The sequence below is a fragment of the Nuphar pumila genome, chromosome 10 (genome assembly GCF_984573655.1).
Source record: "Nuphar pumila chromosome 10, dmNupPumi1.hap1.1, whole genome shotgun sequence".
NCBI classification, from domain to species: domain Eukaryota; kingdom Viridiplantae; phylum Streptophyta; class Magnoliopsida; order Nymphaeales; family Nymphaeaceae; genus Nuphar; species Nuphar pumila.
The window spans coordinates 295,367-316,014 of NC_143258.1; the positions used below are offsets into that span (position 1 = coordinate 295,367).

Sequence of the window (20,648 nt, forward strand, 5' to 3'; positions counted from 1 at the left end):
TTTTGTCTGAAAGGGATCTTGCATGGGATTCAAATACATAGACTTGCACCTTCATGAGTTGTGCATTTCACCAAAGGATTGTTTTCGGGTTATATCGGAAAACACCAGTGACAAGCTTTGCTTGATCGTGCAGGAGTTACTACTTCTAGAAGAGGATATGAAGGCACTGGAGGAGATGTACCCTCAAGGAGAAAAAGTGATTATCATTTGATTCCTGGTAACTACAAGTTTTGTGCTCATTTGTACCAATGGTCCTGCTTATTTTCTCCATTTTCTGCAGGCAGAGACTAATTGGGCACTGACTGTTATTGGCTACTTAGCAAAACTTGTTCTGGGCATCATTGGGTGAGTGTTGGTGGAGAGTACCATAATTGTTGATGCAAATGTGGATTTTATAAAAAATGTATTAATATCACTTTATTTGAGTAAAGAATTTTTTGAGAAATTTGTATACTTGGTTCTTTTTGTACACATGCATGGGCACGAGCATGCACATATGCATGTGTGCACAGACACATGCACTGATAGTTATAACTTGTGAAGGCACATTCTCTGAATTATCTTGTTGGATTTGTAATGAAACCAAAAATAATACAAAGCTTGCCTCTAAGGGCTACAAGAATGCACAAACACAAAGAGACCACTTGCATGGGTCAAATACAATCTCTCAAAAGAGATATACAGGCACAATCAAAAGGGTCACTTATTGACCTAATACACTCTCACAATGGAGAAACCACACATAAACACTTTTAGAGAGCAACAACAACAAACAACAACAACAACTACGCCTTCATCCCAAAACAATTGGGGTCAGCGACTTTTAGAGAGCAACAATATAAAAAATATAAGATTGTATAAATCATAAAATGCTTAGGAAAGCATTAACAAACATTGGGAAGAACCCTCTTTAAATAGGCAAACGGCGACCACAAGGGCTAGTCCAACTAGTCATTGGACTAGCCCCAATGGCTAGAAATATAGCCGTTGGGGCTACTCCAATGACTAGTTAAGCTATCCCTAATGGCTCCAAATACAAAAATTATAAAACCAAAAAACTAAAAACAAAATTACAATACAGCCCCTACTAGGCTGACCCTATTACAAAAGTGAAATGACTGAAATACCCCTATGGGTATTGCAATTAATATATATATATATATATATATATATATATATATATATATATATATATATATATATATATATATATGTGTGTGTGTGTGTGTGTGTGTGTGTGTGTGTGTGTTAACACTCCCCCTCAAATTTATGGTGTAAAAACTGAAAGTTTGTCAAGGAGAGTGAAACCGAGGTGACTGAAGTGCTTTGGTAAAAAAGTCAGCTAATTGATATTCTGAGGTGACGTAGGGTAAGGTGATAGTTTTAAAAAATTATTCATGTACATAGTGACAATCCATTTCAATATATTTAGTCCTTTCATGAAATGTATGGTTGCCAGCTATGTATATGACACTCTTATTGTCACGACATAATATGAAAGGTGTTTGCAAATTAACCCTCATATCTTTAAGTAGTCTACATAGCCAAACAACCTCTGATGTTGTAGTAGCTATCGCACAATACTCAATTTCATTAGATCAAGGTTTTAAAACCCGTGACTCGGAACTCTACTCGTTCTTTATTGACTCGTGACTTGGCGGGTCAACTCGGTGACTCGGACCGGGTTTTGTTAACTTTTGATTTTAAAAGAAAAACAATATATAATTTGTCTCAAACCATGTTTTTCAGTAAACATATAGTCTAAAGAGTTGACAATAAAAAATTGCAAGTTCAGAGTAGAAAAAGTACAAACTTCTTCATAACAAGGTCACATGGAAAGATAAAGTTACATGAAGAAACTTCTTCATAACAAGCATGTCTTTGGTATTCAATGAAGGCCCCATGTAACTGAGTCTAGAAACATACTTAAACTCAAGTTTCTAAATAGAATGGTTTAGGAATTTCAGCTAAATTCTCCAGAAGACACCCTAGCTTTTGTTAGCTTTCCTTTCTAGTGATCTCACCTCATTGAGAACAGCAACACATCATCTTGCATAAAAATTCAGATTGCATTAGTTGCAACAAGGTAAAGCAACAATAAGAGAATGAATCACAAGAAGAAATTTCAATTATGACCAAGGGAAATGTTGTCACATGGATACATGTACATGCATACTGTACAAGATCAGCACAACTGGTATGATATGGGTGTTTCTGTCAAAAAATAAGGATGACAGGGTACAGATTGTTACGCACAAGTATGATACAGACTTTGTACAAAAATGTATTTTTATATACAATGAAGGATATGATATGTGTTCATAAAACAACACTCAAAGGCACCCAACACCAGAACATGAAGTACAAGCACCGATACGTGTATGCTTCACTTTTTTGTTAGATCTTTGAATCATTTTTTTTGCCAATATGTTTAATCAACGCATAAAGATTGATAGATTATTGTATCTTTGAACTGGTTTGTCTTGTAATTTATTATTTATTATTTATTATTAAACTGTTATTTTGAAATACCCAAAAAATCAAATTTCAAATATCCCAAAACTCGGCCGAGTCAGACCGAGTCAAGGCCGAGTCAAGTTTACCTTGCTGGGTTGACTCGCTGGAGGGTCGAGCTGAGCCGATTCAACCGAGTCACCGAGTTGACTCGGCGAGTTTTAAAACCATGCATTAGATGATAATGATACCTTTCTATTACTTCTTTCACTTCTAGGACACCAAAGAATCACCTAAAAATACACAAAAGGCAGTAATTGAGCATCTATCATTTGAATTTCTTCCTCAATGCGAGTCAGAATAAGCAATTAACTCAAGAGAGGAAGAAGAAAACAATAAAAGACCCCTAGAAGTAGAATTTTGTAAATATCTAACAATTGTCATTACAACATTCATGTGAACTGTGGTAGGAGAATGTTGAAATTGGCTCATAGTATGAATTGCATAAGCAACATCAGGTCGGGTAGTAGTTAGGTAAGTCAATGCGCCAATCATTTGGCAATGCAGAGTAGGATATTCCTGAGGTGATCCATCGTCTTTTTTTCATTTTGGCGTTGATAACTTCTTGAGTATCTATCCTCTTTTCGTCGATGATCCCGGACCTGTCCATAGTATCATTAACAAACTTAGTTTGAGCTAATAAATATCCTCATGGTGAATAAGCAACCTCGATCCCTAGAAAAATATAAGAAAACCAAGGTTAGTCATTTCAAAATATTTTTTAATAATAACTTTAATACTATTAACTCCATGTTTATCTTCACCTTTGATGATCATATCATCAACATAAAGAAGCAAAATGACACGCCCTGCATATGATTTCTTAACAAACATAGCAGTGTCAGGGTTTAAATCTAAGTGTAAGCATAACCAGACCTTAGGTGCATCCATATAAGGCTTTTTTCAAATGAAGAACCTTTCTAGGAAGAATTTCATATCTAGGATGTGAATCCATATAAACTTCTTCCTTTAACTCCCCATTTATGAAGGTGTTTTTCACATCCATGTTGTATATGGCCCAACCCTTGACAACAGCTACAACAATGAGTCCTAACAAAGGTCATCCTAGCTGTGAGTTTAAAGGTCTTATCATAGTCTATGTCATATTCATGAGAATAACCTTTTGCTACTAATCTAGCCTTGTATCTCTCTAAAGCCTCATCACTTTTTGGTTTTTACCTTGTAGACCCACCTACATGCTATGGTTTTCTTTCTTTTGGGTAAATCTCTTATCTCCCAAGTTATTGTTTTTTCATGGCTCCTATCCATTCAGGGTATTTTTTTGCTTGGTTGTAGGTAGCTGCTTCAAAATGGGACATGTTTTTTGCTAAACATGCTCTATATTGGGGAGAAAAAGATGCATATGAAACAAATCTATAAGGAGGCCTAAAAGCTTTATTGTCTTTCTAAGGTAGAATAGTTTTCTAAGGCACTATGTTGGCTGTCATTACTACGTCTACCATATTGAATTATCATGGGCTCAATGTGATCAAGATTTACACTATCCTGGATATTGAGATGCGATTCTTCATGATTAACATCATCAATTAAGCAATCATCATTGCTCTTAGGTAATAACTCAAGCAAGAAAGAATATTCATTACTTTTATTAGGCACACTTTGATAAAAATACTTTCCTTTTCTAAGAAATAGACATTTCTAGAAATATAAAGTTTGTCTTTTTCTATATCATAACACCTAAAGCCTTTTTGGGTTTCTTCATACCCGAAAAATGCACAAAGTATGGATTTTGGAGAAAGTTTGTAAAGTTTGTTGGTAAGAACAAAGCATTTACATCCAAAAGGCCTTAATCTAAGATAGTTGGGGGCTGATTTTAAAAAGTTTTTCGTAGGGAGAAATGTTTTGGAGTTTGGTGGAAGGAAGTCTATTGATAAGATATATAGAAGTTAAGGAAGCTTCAGCCCAAAACTCTTTTGGAACATGTTTTGAAATTAGAAGTGTTCTAGTAGTCTCAATTATGTGCATATGTTTCCTTTCGGCCAAACCATTTTATTGTTGTGTAAAAGCACAAGATCTTTGATGGAAATTTTCATTTGATTCAAGACAATTTTTGAAAATATTTGACATAAAATTTCACCTTGAATCGGAGTGGAAGATAGGGATGTCATTTTTAAATTGATTTTTGACATGGCTATGGAAGTTTTTGAAAATTTCAAAACTTCATATTTGTGCAAACTAAATCCAAGTAGATCTAGAGTAATCATCAACAAATATCACATAGTAAACGTAACTACCTTTTGAAGGTATAAGAGCAAGACTTCGAGTGCACTAATTCAAATGCTTTAGAAGAAAAGGTCCTATTAGGAAAAAGCACTTTCATTTTGCTAAGAATGCAATCAGTACAATGAAATTCTTTATTACAAAATTTTTCAAATGTGGTGCCTTTGATGTGGTAGGATGACTTGGCTTTTGATGCCACAATTTTTTTTTCATATTTCGTACATTATAACAAAAAGTTTCTTTTGGAAGAACAAGTTGATCCATGTTAGAAATTTCATTTTCTATGTCCTTTCCCAATCCGCTTATAGATCCTGCCATAGTTGGCAAACTTGTGACTCAGAGTCGGATCGCCCAACCCTTGACTCGCGAGTCAGTGGGTCGACTCGATGACTCGGATGAGTTAGGAATATACATTTTCTAGCGTTAAGATATGAAAAAAATCAAAATTCATATTGTATAATCACTAAATCTAGCACATGACATGAATGACTAAGCTATATAAGTATTCAATTATACATAATTGTTAATATTTATGATTTAAAAACATATAATTCTTTATAATAAGTATTCTTTTATGGGAATTATGCATTAAAATCATAAAATGCATGAAGAAAACATTGGTTTAGTCCTTAATCATGACCCAGTTGGGGTTCGATCTGGGTCGGCTCGGGCGTTTCCCGAGTCGAGTTACTGGGTTTGCCAATTATGGATCCTGCACCCAACATTGGTTTGATGAGAAGGAGACACATCCATGATCAACAATTTGAAAAACTAAAAGAACAAATTTAAATGGTTCAATTCTAATTTTTGGAATGAAAATTTTTGAAAGATTTTTAAAATTTTCAACACTTTTTATATTAAGAGAGGACCCATCGATGGTAAAAACATGAGTTTTTGTTGAATTAGTGCAACAAACTGAGAGAACATATTCATTTGGGGTCATATGAAAGGATGTTCCAGAATCCAAAAGCCAAGAAACCTTACTAGTAGGGACCGCAACTCTCGAAAAAGAGAAAACGGAGGTTTTGAAGAGTGGTTGTAGGGCCTCCATGAGTTGGGATAAGGTCATGGTTCCAATGGATTTGGAGTCTCAATCAGTTTCATTCTTGTCATCTTGCGAAGTTCCCATTGATGCCACCTTCTTGTCCTCTTCTTTAGAACATGGGACAATAGGTCTTAATATGCCTCAATTCTCCACAATTGTGACATATGATCTTTTTGTTGTCATCATTACGAGATTTCTCGTAGTAAGGCTTGGAAAAGTGTTGGTTTGTATACATTGGTGTTGACACCCATACCAACACATTATCCTTAGTTTCTTTGGAGTTGGACATGAATATCAACCTTGTCTCCTCCATACACACCTTGGCCAATATTTCATGCAAGGGAAGAGATTTTTCCCTATGAATAATATTAACCCAAACTTTTTCAAATTTGGGTCTAAGCCCTCTCATAAAATGGAATAGTTGCTCCTTAAGTATTTGCTTCATTCTTTGAAGAGCATCAGTTGAGATTTCCCATATTGGCTAAAACTTAGCCATTTGGTCCCAAAGCCTCTTAAGGGCACTATAATATTCTCTAACTGTCTTGTCATTTTTCTTACAATTATGGATCTGGTCCCTTAGATCCTATTTGTGAGCAACATCTTTTTGGATATAAGTTTGTTTAACAAACTCCCAAGCTTCGTCCGCCCTCTCAAATTCAAGAATATTGGAGCATGGTTCCTCATGCATACTTTCCATAAAAAGGGAAAGAACCTTGGCATGTCCCACTTCCCATTCTTTATAGGCTTTTTTGTATTCAATCAAGAAGAAACTCCTTTGAGAGTTTCTTCTTTAGATTGCTCATCTTCTTCTATAGTTGTTTTTGTGAGAATTGGTTGAGGCCCAAGGGAAAAACCATCAACTTGCCACAAGTCTCAACTAGTCATTGGACTAGCCCCAACAGCTAGAAATATAGCCGGCTGGCCCAATGACTAGTTGGGCTATCCCTAATGGCTCCAAATACAAAAATTATAAAAACAAAAAATCAAAAAAACTAAAAACAAAATTACAATACAGCCCCTACTCGGCCGACCCTATTACAAGATTGAAATGATTAAAATACCCCCGATGGGTATTTCAATTAACATACAGAAAAAATATATAGATATCTATATGTTAACAGGATTGTGGATAAAAAACATGCACATAGACGCACATGCATAAACTAATAGTTGTGGCTTGTCAAAGCTAAGTCTTCATTCTATGGATTGTGTTGCTGCACCATGGTCTAACCTTTGAGATGTTCCTTTTCATGTAAGTGGTAATCAAAGTGGTATTTTGTGTATTTTCTATAATATAAAAGAGAATTAATATGAAAGGGATTGAAAAAGTAATGCAGGATAAGAGATGGCTCCAAGACACATCATTAACTCAAAGCTGCTACCATGGATTGCTCACTGCTGCACGATGGCTAAGGCTAAATGAACCAATTAAAGTATGGTATTAATTAGGTCATATGATCAATGTCATTGCATGAAAGAAAGTGAATGGGTTAGTTTTAAGCCTTCACCCCCTCCAAGTGCCTAAGCTTTCCTTTCAAGCCGGTATACAATTAAGTTGCCTTGGCCATCTATTTCCGAAAGTCTTGGCCAATTTTTCCTGTGTTCCTGTATCAACCATGAAGGATTTCTGAAATTGTCTAATTATTTTTCCAGTTGGAAGCATCTTTTGGCTGACAGACCTTAATTATCTTGTCTGGAAGGAAAAACTTGCTTGATGAAATTTGCTGCTGAATCATATGATAGGATGTTGCCCTATGTTCGTATTGGGCAGTGAAATGGACATGAATAATTTCAACTGTTTTTAGAGAGTTATTCGTGTGCATTCCAGTGGTGTTGGTGATAGCAAGGTTGTCTGATACGGCACAATACATATTGTTATTTTTGGGGGTTACAATACGATACACACTCGTATCGTGATACGAGTGTGTTTTGTACCTGTATCAGGTGTATCGTACAATACACCCATGTATCGTGTTGTATCATACAATACACCCCTGTATCGTATTGTATCGTACGATATAGGGCGTATCGTATGATATACCTTCAACGCAATTTAAAAAGGCCAAAAATTAATTTTTTTCATTTTGGGTTTTAAATACCTTTTGAGGGCCAACTTCTCCATTTGTCTAGAGGTTATTAGAAGTGCATTTTCACCGTTTTTTCACCCAAAGAAGTGAGTTAAGATAAAAAAAATGCATTTTCATCATTTTTCCATTCAAGAAAATGGGTTAAGTTAAAAAAAAATTATTATGAGTAAAATTACAAAGCTAAACATATTATGGTAGAAATCAAGTTCCACACTCCAACAAAGATGGCATCAAATGATCCTGCAACAATAGAGCACTCAAGTAAGGAGTGAAAACCGATTGAAAATCGAGTGCAACTATTGTCATAATATATTTTTTATATAGTATGAAAGTATGAGTCTTGTGGCATACGATAGAGTACCTAGGGACGTTCTCTGGTGGACAATGATGAAGAAAGGTGTTTCTCTCAAGTACATTAGTATAATTAAAGATATGTATGAAGGAGTAGTAACCAATGTCCGCACTTGTGGAGGGGTGACAACCAATTTTCCGATAACGGTTGGGTTACATCAAGGATCTGCTTTAAGCCCTTTCCTATTTGCGATAGTGATGGATGAGCTTACGAGATCAATTCAAGAAAATGTACCGTGGTGTATGTTGTTTGCTGATGATATTGTTTTGATTGATGAGTCTAGAGCTGGGGTTAATGCTAAGTTAGAATTATGGAGACAGACATTGGAAGCTAGAGGTTTTAAGTTGAGTAAGAGTAAGACTGAATATATGGAATGTCGGTTTAGTAAGCAACGAAGTAGTGATGGGAGTGTAGTGAAGCTTGGTGAGCAAGATATACCGGTGAATGATTATTTCAAATATTTGGGATCCATCATTCAAAAGTATGGAGAAATTGATGGAGATGTAAATCATAGGATAAAGGTTGGGTGGATGAAATGGAAAAGTGCTACTGGAGTGCTGTGCGATCGTAGAATGCCATTGCGGTTGAAGGGAAAGTTTTATAGGACAACTATTAGACCCGCTTTACTATATGGTACGGAATGTTGGGCTGCCAAGAGACATCATATTCAAAAAATGAGTGTAGCTGAGATGCGGATGCTTAGATGGATGTGTGGAAATACAATAAAAGATAAGATTCGGAACGAAGAGATACGTAAGAAGGTAGGTGTTGCACCCATTGAAAATAAGATGCGAGAGAATCGTTTACGGTGGTTTGGACATATTCGGCGAAGGCCTAATGATGCTCCAGTTAGAAGGTTGGAGAAATGGGAAAATATATTAGTTAAAAGAGGTCGGGGTAGGCCTAGGAAGACTTGGATGGAGATGATAGGAAAGGATATGAATGCTTTGAACCTCACCGAGGACATGGCGTTGGATAGAAATGATTGGAGTAAAAGGATTCATGTGGAAGACCCAAAATGAATTTCTTTTTTGGTTCATATCGCTGACCCCAATTGTTTTGGGATGAAGGCGTAGTTGTTGTTGTTGTTGTTGTTGTATGAAAGTATGAGTCTTGTGGCATGTTCTTAATTGCAAGATATTTAATATTTTGCATTGTTCTTGTGAGATAGTTGATGTTTGATGATGTCTTTGTGAAATTGTCTATGAAGAGACAATACGCATACAAGCATAAATACTTTATAAAAGAAGTGCACGAAGACACTCTCACAACACTTGAACAAAATACGCAAAATGCGTAAAAGTAGCAAACATGTACTAGTGCATGTATTTCATAAAAAGATCAAATGCTTGAGACTCTCAAGCTTAACAATAACAAGGGGGAACACCCCTATTTATACAAGAGCCAAGAGGTGCAAAGGGGGGCTCCCAAAGGAGTCGTTGGGGAGCCCCCAACGACTCTATTGGGGGACCCCCAATGCACCTTTAAAGAAATAAAAAATAAATGAAAAAAATAAAAAAGAAGTACAAAAGAAAATAAAAGGGAAAATTACAACATATTCCAAATGGAATATGCGCAAGATAGGAAATTACAAGAATACCCTTTTTGGGTAAGAAAATAGAATAGGTATATAAATATATATATTTATATATATAGAGATACATATACTTATAATATATTATATGTATAAGTATCTCTATGTATATAAGTATATATATTTATACTTACAACAAGGATTTTTGGAGATACATTTTAACACCCCCCCTCAAACTTACGGTGCGATAACTGCAAGTTTGTCAAGAAGGAAATGAAATCTGGGCGAACATAGAGCTTTTGTGAAGAAGTCTGCAAGTTGATACTCAGACGTCACGTATGGTAGATCAATGACCTTCTTCAAGTATTCTTCTCTGACATAATGGCAGTCGATCTCTATATGCTTTGTTCGCTCGTGAAAGGTGTGATTCTTCGCAATATAAATTGCACTTTTATTGTCACAGCATAGCTTTGTTGGTTCTCTGATAAACACTCTCATATCTTCCAAAAGGCGACGAATCCATACATTTTCCATGGTGGTAGATGTCATGGCTCTATATTCGGCTTCTGTGGATGACAGAGATACCTTCTGTTGCTTTTTACATCGCCATGAGATTAAAGACTCACCTAAGAAAACACAAAAGCCAGTGGTGGAGTGACGGTTACTAGGGTCACCTCCCCAATCTGAGTCAGTATAAGCAAGTAATTTTAATTCAGAAGAAGAAGATAAAAATACTCTCTTATTCATTGTCCCCTTCAAATATCTGATGATGCGAAGGACAACACTCATATGAACGGTTGTAGGAGCGTGCTGAAACTGACTGGCGATGTGTAGAGCATGTGACAAATCGGGTCGAGTAATGCTAAGGTACATTAAAGAACCTACCAACTGCCTGTAAGGAGTAGGATCGGTTAGAGGAACACCGTCATCAATCTTCATTTTTTATCCCACCACTTCAGGAGTTACACATACTTTGTCATCAGAAATTCCTGATCTGTCAATAATCTCACAAGCAAGTTTAGACTGAGATAAAAAATAACCACGTTGCGAATAGGCAACCTTAATTCCAAGAAAATATGTCAGAAAACCCAAGTCTGACATCTCAAATTTTGAAGTCAAGACGGACTTAATACCCTTGACTCCTTGAACATCATCACCTGTAATTAACATGTCATTAACATAGAGTAATAGTATCACAATCTCTGCATTAGATTTTCTAGTAAATAGAGCAGTGTCTGTATAACATGAGGAAAAACCATTTTCCAGCATTACACTGGTAAACCTGTCATACCAGGCTTTGGGGGCCTGTTTCAAACCATAGAGGGCCTTTCGAAGACGAAGAACTTTATCTTTAGGAATCTTCATGTCTGGTGGGGCATTCATGTACACTTCTTCGTTAAGATCACCATTTAAAAAAGCATTTTTCACATCCATTTGAAAAATATTCTAATTTTTAATAGATGCAATAGTAATAAGACATCTAACTATAACCATTTGGGCTACAAGAGCAAAGGTTTCTTCATAATCAATTTCATACTCTTGCCCATACCCTTTTACAACTAAGCGAGCTTTATACCTTTCCAAAGATCCGTCGTTCTTAGTTTTAACCTTAAAAACCCATCGACGACCTATAGTTTTCTTTCCTATGGGTAGAGTTTGGAAATCCCAAGTTTCAGCCTTTTTAAGGGTATTGAGTTCATTTTGCATAGCTTCTTGTCATTCTATACATTTTTTAGCTTCTTCAAAATTCATTGGTTCAAAATAAGAGTGAATGGCACTAAGAAAAGCCCTATATCGGGGTGAGAAAGAATAAAAAAAAATGAAACGAGTTGGAGGTCTCCTATTCCTTTCAGATCTTCAGTGATCAAGAGTAGGAACAAGCTCACTATATTGGTCAATAACACTCCTAAAGGTGTCTTGGTTTCTACAAGAGTAGGTTATTGGATCACTTGAAATTCTATTTTCTTGTTCATTGAGTGAGCTATGTTCACCAATATCACCATCATTTTCCTCATCATGGTTTGATGATACATCATCATCACTAGATATATCATCATTCCTAGACAATAAGTCAAATAGGAAGGAATAATCAAAATTTTCTTGTTGAGAAACATTTTTTTCAAAGCCACTTTCATTTTCTAAAAATGTTACATTTCTAGAGACATACAACTTATCATCTCGAATATCATAACAACGAAACCCTTTTTGAGTTTCAGAATATCCAAGAAAGGCGCAAGGGATAGCCTTGGGAGATAGTTTGTCATTCTTATCCGTAAGTATAAAACACTTAGACCCAAAAACTCGTAACCTATTATAATCAAGTTCAAGCTTATATAATATCTCAAAAGGGGATATTTTTCTTAATATCCTAGATGCTAAGCGATTTATCAGATAAACAGAAGCAAGAGCTGCTTCTGCCCAAAAGTTTTTAGGAATGTTTTGGGAAATAAGAAGGGTCCTAGTGGTCTCAATGATGTGCCTATGTTTTCTTTCGGCCAACTCATTCTGTTGAGGAGTTTTAGGACAAGACCTTTGGTGGACAATTCCATGATCCTCAAGATATTCTTTAAATTGATTGGAGAGATATTCTCCTCCAGAATCTAAATATCTTTATGTTATTGTTGAATTGATTCTTGATCATTGAATGAAAGGTTTTAAAACACGAAAAAACTTCGTGTTTGAACTTAAGAAAATAGATCCACGAATATCTGGAAAAATCATCCACAAAAATGATATAATATGAAAAGCCTCCTTTTGAAGCAACAGGTGCGGGTCCCCAAACATCTTACTGAACAATTTCAAAAGTTTTAGATGAGAACATAGTTATTTGCTCAAAAGGTAAACTTTGCATTTTTCCGAGAATACAATCATTACAAGAAAATGAACTTTTACATGGGTCTTTTGCAAAATGTAAATAAGACAACTTGATGATATTAGGATGACCAAGTCTTTTGTGCTACACATTTATATCTTTGTTTTGGGCAACATTACAAAAAGATTTTGGAACTTGAAGAGATTTCATATAGTATAAGTCTCCTTTTCTAAAGCCTTCCCCAATCAATTTCCCGGACTGGCGATCCTGTATTAAACATTTATCACAAGAGAATTTAATATCGCAACCATGGTCCGAGAGTTGAGAAACAGAGAGAAGGTTTAAGTTTAGTTTAGGTATAAATCTAATTTTTGGAATAAAAAAGTCTTGAGTTTCAAAATTACTTATTCCTTTAATTTCAAGAGAGGTTCCATCCGCAGTGGAAACAAAAGAGGGAAAAACATTTTTTGAGTAATCGGAAAGCGAAAACATGTTTGGGGACATATGAAAAGATGCACCAGAGTCCAAAAGCCAAGAGACTTTACCTGGAAAGGATGAAGTAGACACGGCGGCACCGGAGGTAGCTCCCTTGAGGAGAGGTTGAAGAGCTTCCACTATTTGATTTATAGAGAGTGACCCACTTGATGATGCCTCCTCCTTTTGTGGTACACCGGTGGTAGCCATTGCGAGAAGCTTTTTCCATTTGGGACATATGGGTTTGATATGTCCGGGTTCTTTACAAAAATGACAAATAATTTTGTTATAGTCCCTTTTTCCTCTTTGCCCACCATTTTCACCTTGATTTTGTGGTTTAAAGTGAGGGGGATGATAGGTTTTTACATTGTTCCCGGGTCTTGATACGGCATTGACCTCATTGTTTTCTTCATAATTACAAGGAACCATAAGAACACTTGATCCTTGTTTACATAAACTCATACGAGTCTGCTCACCACTTAATTTGGTAAATACATCTTCAAGAGAGGGATGAGTAAATGAGGATAGAAGAGAAGACCTTATTTGCTCAAATTTGGGCCTTAGCCCATTCAAAAAATTGAAGAACCGATCTTCTTCAAGTTGTTTGTGACGGCGTTCAATTGCCTCTCCACTCCATTTTGGTTCAAGCATGGCAAGCTCATCCCAAATGGAGGAAAGATCGGCAAAATATTCCCTAATAGTCATTTCACCTTGAGTAAGAGAGAGAGTCTTCTTTTGAAGATAATACTTATGAGATAGATCCCTCGATGTATACATTTTCTCAAGATAGTGCCAAGCTTCTGATGCCTTTTTGAACTTAATAATGTTGGCATTAATCTTAGTTTCAACGGATGAAAAGAACCAAGAAAGAATCTTGAAATTCTTCATTTCCCATTCATCGTGCTTCTTAGAATACTCTTCAAGAGCTTTGACCCTTTCTTCTCCTTCAAGAATCTTGATTTCACTTTCGTTTATCACAGTTATTTTGGGTTCTGGTTCCGGAATTGTGCCTTGCACATATCCCCATAGCCCTTCCCTTTTATGTGAGCCTCCATGTTTCCGGCCCAAACATGATAGTTGGACCCATTTAATTTAAAGCCAAGAGTAAAATGAGACTCTTTTTCGCCCATTATGAAGTAAAGAGGAAGAGAGAAAGGGCGTACCAACACAATATTTCAAATTCTAGCTTGCGCAAGATCCTTCTAAAATATTTGAGAAGCAAGATCCACCACTTCAACCTCCAAATATCTGAAAGCACGGTTTTCGAGGCACTCGAAAAGAAAAGAATCCCACGATCCTCTATCACCAACCGAGCTCTGATACCATGTGAAATTATCTATGAAGAGACAATACGCATACAAGCATAAATACTTTATAAAAGAAGTGCACGAAGACACTCTCACAACACTTGAACAAAATACGCAAAATGCGTAAAAGTAGCAAACATGCACTAGTGCATGTATTTCATAAAAAGATCAAATGCTTGAGACTCTCAAGCTTAACAATAACAAGGGAGAACACCCCTATTTATACAAGAGCCAAGAGGTGCAAAGGGGGTGTGACCGTTGGGGCCCCCCAACGACTCTATTGGGGGACCCCCAATGCACCTTTAAAGAAATAAAAAATAAAAAAGAAGTACAAAAGAAAATAAAATGGAAAATTACAACATATTCCAAATGGAATATGCGCAAGATAGGAAATTACAAGAATACCCTTTTTGGGTAAGAAAATAGAATAGGTATATAAATATATATATTTATATATAGAGAGATACATATACTTATAATATATTATATGTATATGTATCTCTATGTATATAAGTATATATATTTATACTTACAAGAAGGATTTTTTGAGATACATTTTAACAGTCTTATGCAACTCATAGAGACATAAATGCTTCATATGTGATTTTATGGTTGTATTTTGTGCAATTCATCTTTATTTGATGTGATATGATTTTTTTAAAATTTTTACTATTTTTTTCTGATTTTTTAAAATTTAACGATACGATACGGTGTTACTATTGGCCCGACCGATACGGTTATTGTCCACTTACAACCTTGGGTTTCATTATATATTGCTGTAACATTGCTTGCATGTATTCTGTTCTCAGGTTGGTTGTTTCAGTGGCATGGATTGTGCATATTGTTATATATTTGTTGATTGACCGTCTACATTCATCATTCCTTAATGAGGTCTTCATCAAACTAGACAATGTTTGGGGTATGCAGAAAATAGCCTTTAATTATTTCTTCTTCTACTTTTGTTTTCTCCTCTTTCGTCTGGGGTGGTTTGGGGATCTGACTTTGAGAATGCTTGTTCAAACCAGGACTTCTTGGAACTACAGCTTTTGCATTCTTCTGCTTCTACCTGCTGGTTGCTGTGATTGCAGGGGCAATGATGCTTGGTTTGAGATTGGTTTTCATCACCATTCATCCCATGAAGTAACGAGGCATCTCTTTAAAATAGGTTTCTATATCTAACAGGGTCCTCTGCTGATGTGTCCTCCATGTTTCAGGTGGGGTGCAACACTAATGAATTCCTTCCTTTTTAACGTGGGACTGATTCTTCTCTGTTCGATCAGGTCTCTCTCTCTCAATGTTTTTCTTTTTGAATTTCAGTTTGTTTGTCTATCAGCATCTATGAAGTGACCAGTTATTGACATGATCTTTTTTTAAGGACAAGAACAGACAAGTCTGTAGGATGACCAACAAAACAAATAATATATCAGTAAATGAAAATACAGATGTCATTGTATTTGTTGCAATTGTTTGGAGTGTACATTTAGAGTGGAAGGATTGTGCATGGGCTTAACCATAGTTGTTGAGGAAGAAGTGGGTGAGAGAAGCAATGCATGAAGCATGAAGCATGAAGCGAGAAACAAATGTCTTAATACATAAAACGTGAAGCATTTAGGAACCATAAGGGGGAACAAGAAAAGATAATGGAAGCGAGTAGGAAGTGCCATAAAAAAAAGTAGGTAAAACGTATTTTCACTTGAATGTATCTGTTAAGCCTTATGAAAAATAGCCAATATGTGTAGATTTTGTAAAAAAACAAAAACAAAAAACAAAGATCTTAAAAAGAATTTACACTTCTTCTAACATGAAAAGTGCATTTTCAATACAAAGGAAATTCAATTACATTTGAAAGCAACCTCATAAAGTTTCAAAGGAGTTAAAAACGGGTTGTGATTTCACACTTCTGAAGCGAGCTTCCAAGATTTTTGGAAGATGCTGATAAGCCATGTGCTTACCGTTAGTCCACATGATATGAGCCTTAGACAAATGGCTCAACTCTTGGGAGAGATGATCATCTTTGTAGAAAGGAGATGTGGTCTGTTTTCAGGCACAACCATTGGGCTGCACTGTAGGCATATCATGTCACTAAAATGGGAAAGACAAAATACCATAACTGCTATTCTACTGCTTCAATGTATATCTTTATTTTTTTAATGGAAAATAAATTTGCTACCATGTATATCTTGAGGAAAGTATGGAAGCTAATATGCATTTACTGGGTGGAGAGTATGCACGATCAGGCTTGAGAAGATTCAGAACACCTGGAAAGAGATGTTTGAGGTTAGATCCGTCAAAGTGGATTGACTTTACACTAGCCCCTTCAGCGTTCAGTGAATGGTTTCCCTGTCAATCTGCCTTTTTCTCTTTGTAATTGAAACAAAAATTGATCCCTGAAACATGAACATCTTTTTCAGCTATTCAAATAAGTGGGTGCAGTAACATTAGTCCATGCCCCTTCGGCCTAAGCACCTGATTCATCTATTAGTTAATTCTTTTAAGAATGTCTTTCACCTCTGGACACTCAGATGGCCATGGTGTTGCAGAGTAGGGCTACTGTTGATAAGAAAACTTCCTATATGGACAGCAAATATGAATTCTAGGGGACTGTCAATGGGAGAGTATCCATTGGACCTGGATTTGTTGGACCTCTCAGGTTGGGTTGTTTGAATCATGGTGATATGCTTAGTGTTTAGGCTTTGGAAATTTAAACTTTGCTGATATCGATGGTTGGAGTTGAACACAACTGGTTAAATATAAGCCACCTGCATAAGTTTGGGGATTTTGTTAATTTTGTTTTCTGCTTCATGAAGAAATAAACATATGCTTTATGTATAATTTGCAACCTTTCTGATCTTATGTTGTATTTATTTTTATCCAATTTCAGTGTTATCCAGTTTTGTGCCACTGCATTCGCTTACTATGCACAAGCAACTGCTGCCCAAGAAATCTTTGGGCATACCTTGGAGTCTCTTCGCGGTATCAAATATCTTTACAGGTTGGCTCTAGCTGGCATTCCCTTTGTAATTATGGCTGCAATCAAGATTTTAAAGGGAAATGTAGCCCAGCTTAAGATTTCATTTTGTCTTCTAATGGATATGATACATTTGCAGGTATAATGTATTCCAAATTGCATTTATCGCGCTAGCTGCTCTGACGTTTGTTTATTATGCAGCATTTGTAAGTGCTTAAACATGGAAATTTCTTTTAGCAGTGATATAGACAGGGTTCAGCATTCTAATGTAGGTTGGGTTATGATCAGGGATGGAGAAAGAGAAAACCCAGTGGTAGGCTACAGCTTTCGTCTTGAATCATGTCTTTGGTGCCGATCTGCATTTATTTCAGCTGGTGTCAATTTTTATGATCAAATCAACGAAGGCAATGCATGAATGTGGAGTTGTGTTGGATGGAGATTTGTGCTGTCTGGTTTTTTGTTGAACGCTAGTGATGGATTATCTTCATGTGATTGAAAATGGTCATGGAGACCAAATTTTCAGACCAAGAAGAATCATCCATTGAAGTTGGTGTTTATGAGCGATCCATGGGATGGATGGATGATCTATGGCATTTGTGGGTGTGTTTTCTTGTGTATTCTTTTATAGTTGGTATAATCCTGTTATGAATTGGAAACAGATCGATATTGATGTATGAATGCGTAAATTCTTTACATTTTTTTTTATGTAACGCTGGTTTTGTTCTGTACTTGTGACATGTAGAATTTGGGTGTATCTAGTCTCATTGATTTGTTTTCCATCCGTTTGTTCAATAGTTACTCTTGAATGCAGCATAGATTTGTATAAAGTTGTTACCACTGATTTGAAGAGTTTGTATTTGCGAAATGCCTGAATCAGGCAATGGATCGTGCTTCAGATGAGATTATATGGTTTCCTATCCGTTCTGATACCACCGAAACACAAAGGGCTGTTTGGACGAGCCATTGACATGCATTTTAGGTTAAACACGAGGAATCTGTCATGTTTTCAACAAAATCTTTCATGATGCATTTTTTTTTTCGTTTGAGACAAAAGAACACGTTCCATTCAACAACCAGCATCGTACAGAGAAAGCAGGAGACAGTCGATGAGGAATCGGCTTGTAGTGAAGCAAAAAGAAGCAATCTGGATAGAAGACTTGAGAATTGATCCTTTCCAAGAGATTTAGTAAATAGATCTGCTATTTGATTTTTAGAACTCACGTGCGGTGGGAAGGATCCCTGATGCAATCTTTTCTTGAATTTGTATGCTTGGAAAATGACAGTATTGTATGGATAATTTGACCTGATTTTTTTTAAAATTTTATAATTTTTGATATTTTCTCAATGTTCAAAATCGCAAATATCCAACATCATTAATACCCTTTTATCCTTTGTAATTGTGAATTTAGTTTTTTTTGCGATAAAATTGTACCAATCGTTGGTTATGTCCAACACTCATTTAAGTTCAGAATCACATTTTTTATGCAAATTTAGACCATGAACTTGCATAAATTTATTTGTGAATTTTTGATAAAAATAAAACCACAAAAATCGCAAATATCCTACTCTTTCGTATATAAGTCAATATTTTGCATAAATATATTTGCAAACATCCTAATTTTTTGTATATACTTTTCGAAATCACATAAATTTATGCGTGAAACACTTACCACTAATTTTGCTTGTTTTACATATATTGCACGCTCTTGCATGAAGTTATTTGTAAATCTCTAGATATAGCAAATATCATACTTAAATATTTATAAAATTATGACAAATATGGGATATTTCTTTTTTTTTTTGCAAATTTCTCGAATCATATATAAACCCGACGTGGTTCCCATCCTGCTTGTTTTTGCATAATCTAGAGCCTTTTTTTGTCTTTTCTTTCCTAACCTCCTTCCCTTCTAACAACTTTTTCCAACTCATTTGCGTATATCATACTTCGCATATACATTCTGAAATCTCATAATATATTTGTGAAAATCCTACTGATCGGACAATTTTGAAAAATTGTTTCTCCATGTATAGATAAGTCAATATGATTAATATCAAACTAAATACAATTGGTTTGCACGAAATTAGATAACTTGAAGTTTAACAATTACAAAGTTACATTCAATACATGGACTTCATTTCAAAGTTTAACTTGATCCATCAAATTATAAATATAAGTTTAGCTTGATCTATTATAAAGGTGCATAATTGTCCACAACTCAACTAGCTTGAGAGACTCTTCTGATACCTCTCTAACTGATGTCTATGCCTTTTCATTGTCTTTCGCACATTTGAAAGCATTTTCCTTCATTACTTGTAGAACTTGATCATACGATTCCTTATATATGTGACATCTTGCTGAAAATGACATTTTATTATCAAACAACTAACTACAATAAACATCTCAAACTAGTGAACAACTAATATAAAAATATATACCTACGTAAAGTTCAATCTTCAGTTTTTGCCAAAGTATTGCATATATTGTATGGCAAATATACCATAATCATACCTGTAAAATGAGAAATTACCAAGTGAAAAATATGCATATGTATAAAATGAGTTAATAAACAAATACAAAGTAATTACTTGATCTCTTGTTGAGGAATACCCTATATCCTCTGCATCGTCCAATCTTTGTAACGGTCGAACCTAAATTGCACTAAAAAAATAAAACTGCAACACATGCACAAAAAATAGATAACATACACAAAAAGTCGAGTATATTATTGAGTAAGTTATGTTATCGTACTGTTTGTTTGAGGTTTTTCTATCTACTAAATATGTGTTCGGCGTAGAATTATATAGCTTGAAATCCTTTTCATTCATGTCTATTTTCCAAAGAACCCAATGCTTGTTGTTCCAGTTGAAAGGAATTAAGAGCTGCAACATAAATCTAATGTAACGTCATTGTGCACATGAAAATTTATTTGTATGTATGCAAAGCTATGTAAAAACATACATTGTCAGCATCAAAAAAATAATACGCCAAGTCGTTGCTCTCTAAGAAGTTGCCCGACCTTTCTACCCTTTAGTTGTGATCATCTGTTATGAACAAACAAGGTTTACCAATTAACTTTTATTAATTGGTAGTAAAACAATATAAACATCATTTTTCGGACTCAAACATAAATACGTGGTAGGGTAAAGGGTCTTCGACAAGTTGTCTCTTTTTTTATTAATAGGTAGCAAAACAATATAAACATCATTTTTCGAACTGACACAGAAATATGTGGTAAGGTAAAGGGTCTTCGACAAGTTGTCTCTTTTCTTGTCCTTATTATGAGCCACTTGGAGTCTTTCTATGAATCTTGCTA

At 35.4% G+C, this 20,648-nt stretch overlaps 1 protein-coding gene across 1 annotated transcript in view; it reads left to right on the forward strand.

Annotated features, from left to right (window-relative positions):
* LOC149823131 (LIMR family protein At5g01460-like) overlaps positions 1-18,113 on the forward strand; it is a 37,490-nt gene extending 19,377 nt beyond the window's left edge. The window contains exons 7-14 of the mRNA XM_090018665.1: positions 134-196; positions 281-345; positions 15,176-15,285; positions 15,392-15,506; positions 15,581-15,646; positions 17,248-17,358; positions 17,474-17,540; positions 17,623-18,113. Of these exons, the coding sequence (XP_089874791.1) occupies positions 134-196; positions 281-345; positions 15,176-15,285; positions 15,392-15,506; positions 15,581-15,646; positions 17,248-17,358; positions 17,474-17,540; positions 17,623-17,670 (645 nt within the window). The 3' untranslated portion in view covers positions 17,671-18,113. The remainder of the gene's footprint in view (positions 1-133; positions 197-280; positions 346-15,175; positions 15,286-15,391; positions 15,507-15,580; positions 15,647-17,247; positions 17,359-17,473; positions 17,541-17,622) is intronic.
* The last annotated feature ends 2,535 nt before the right edge of the window (positions 18,114-20,648 follow it).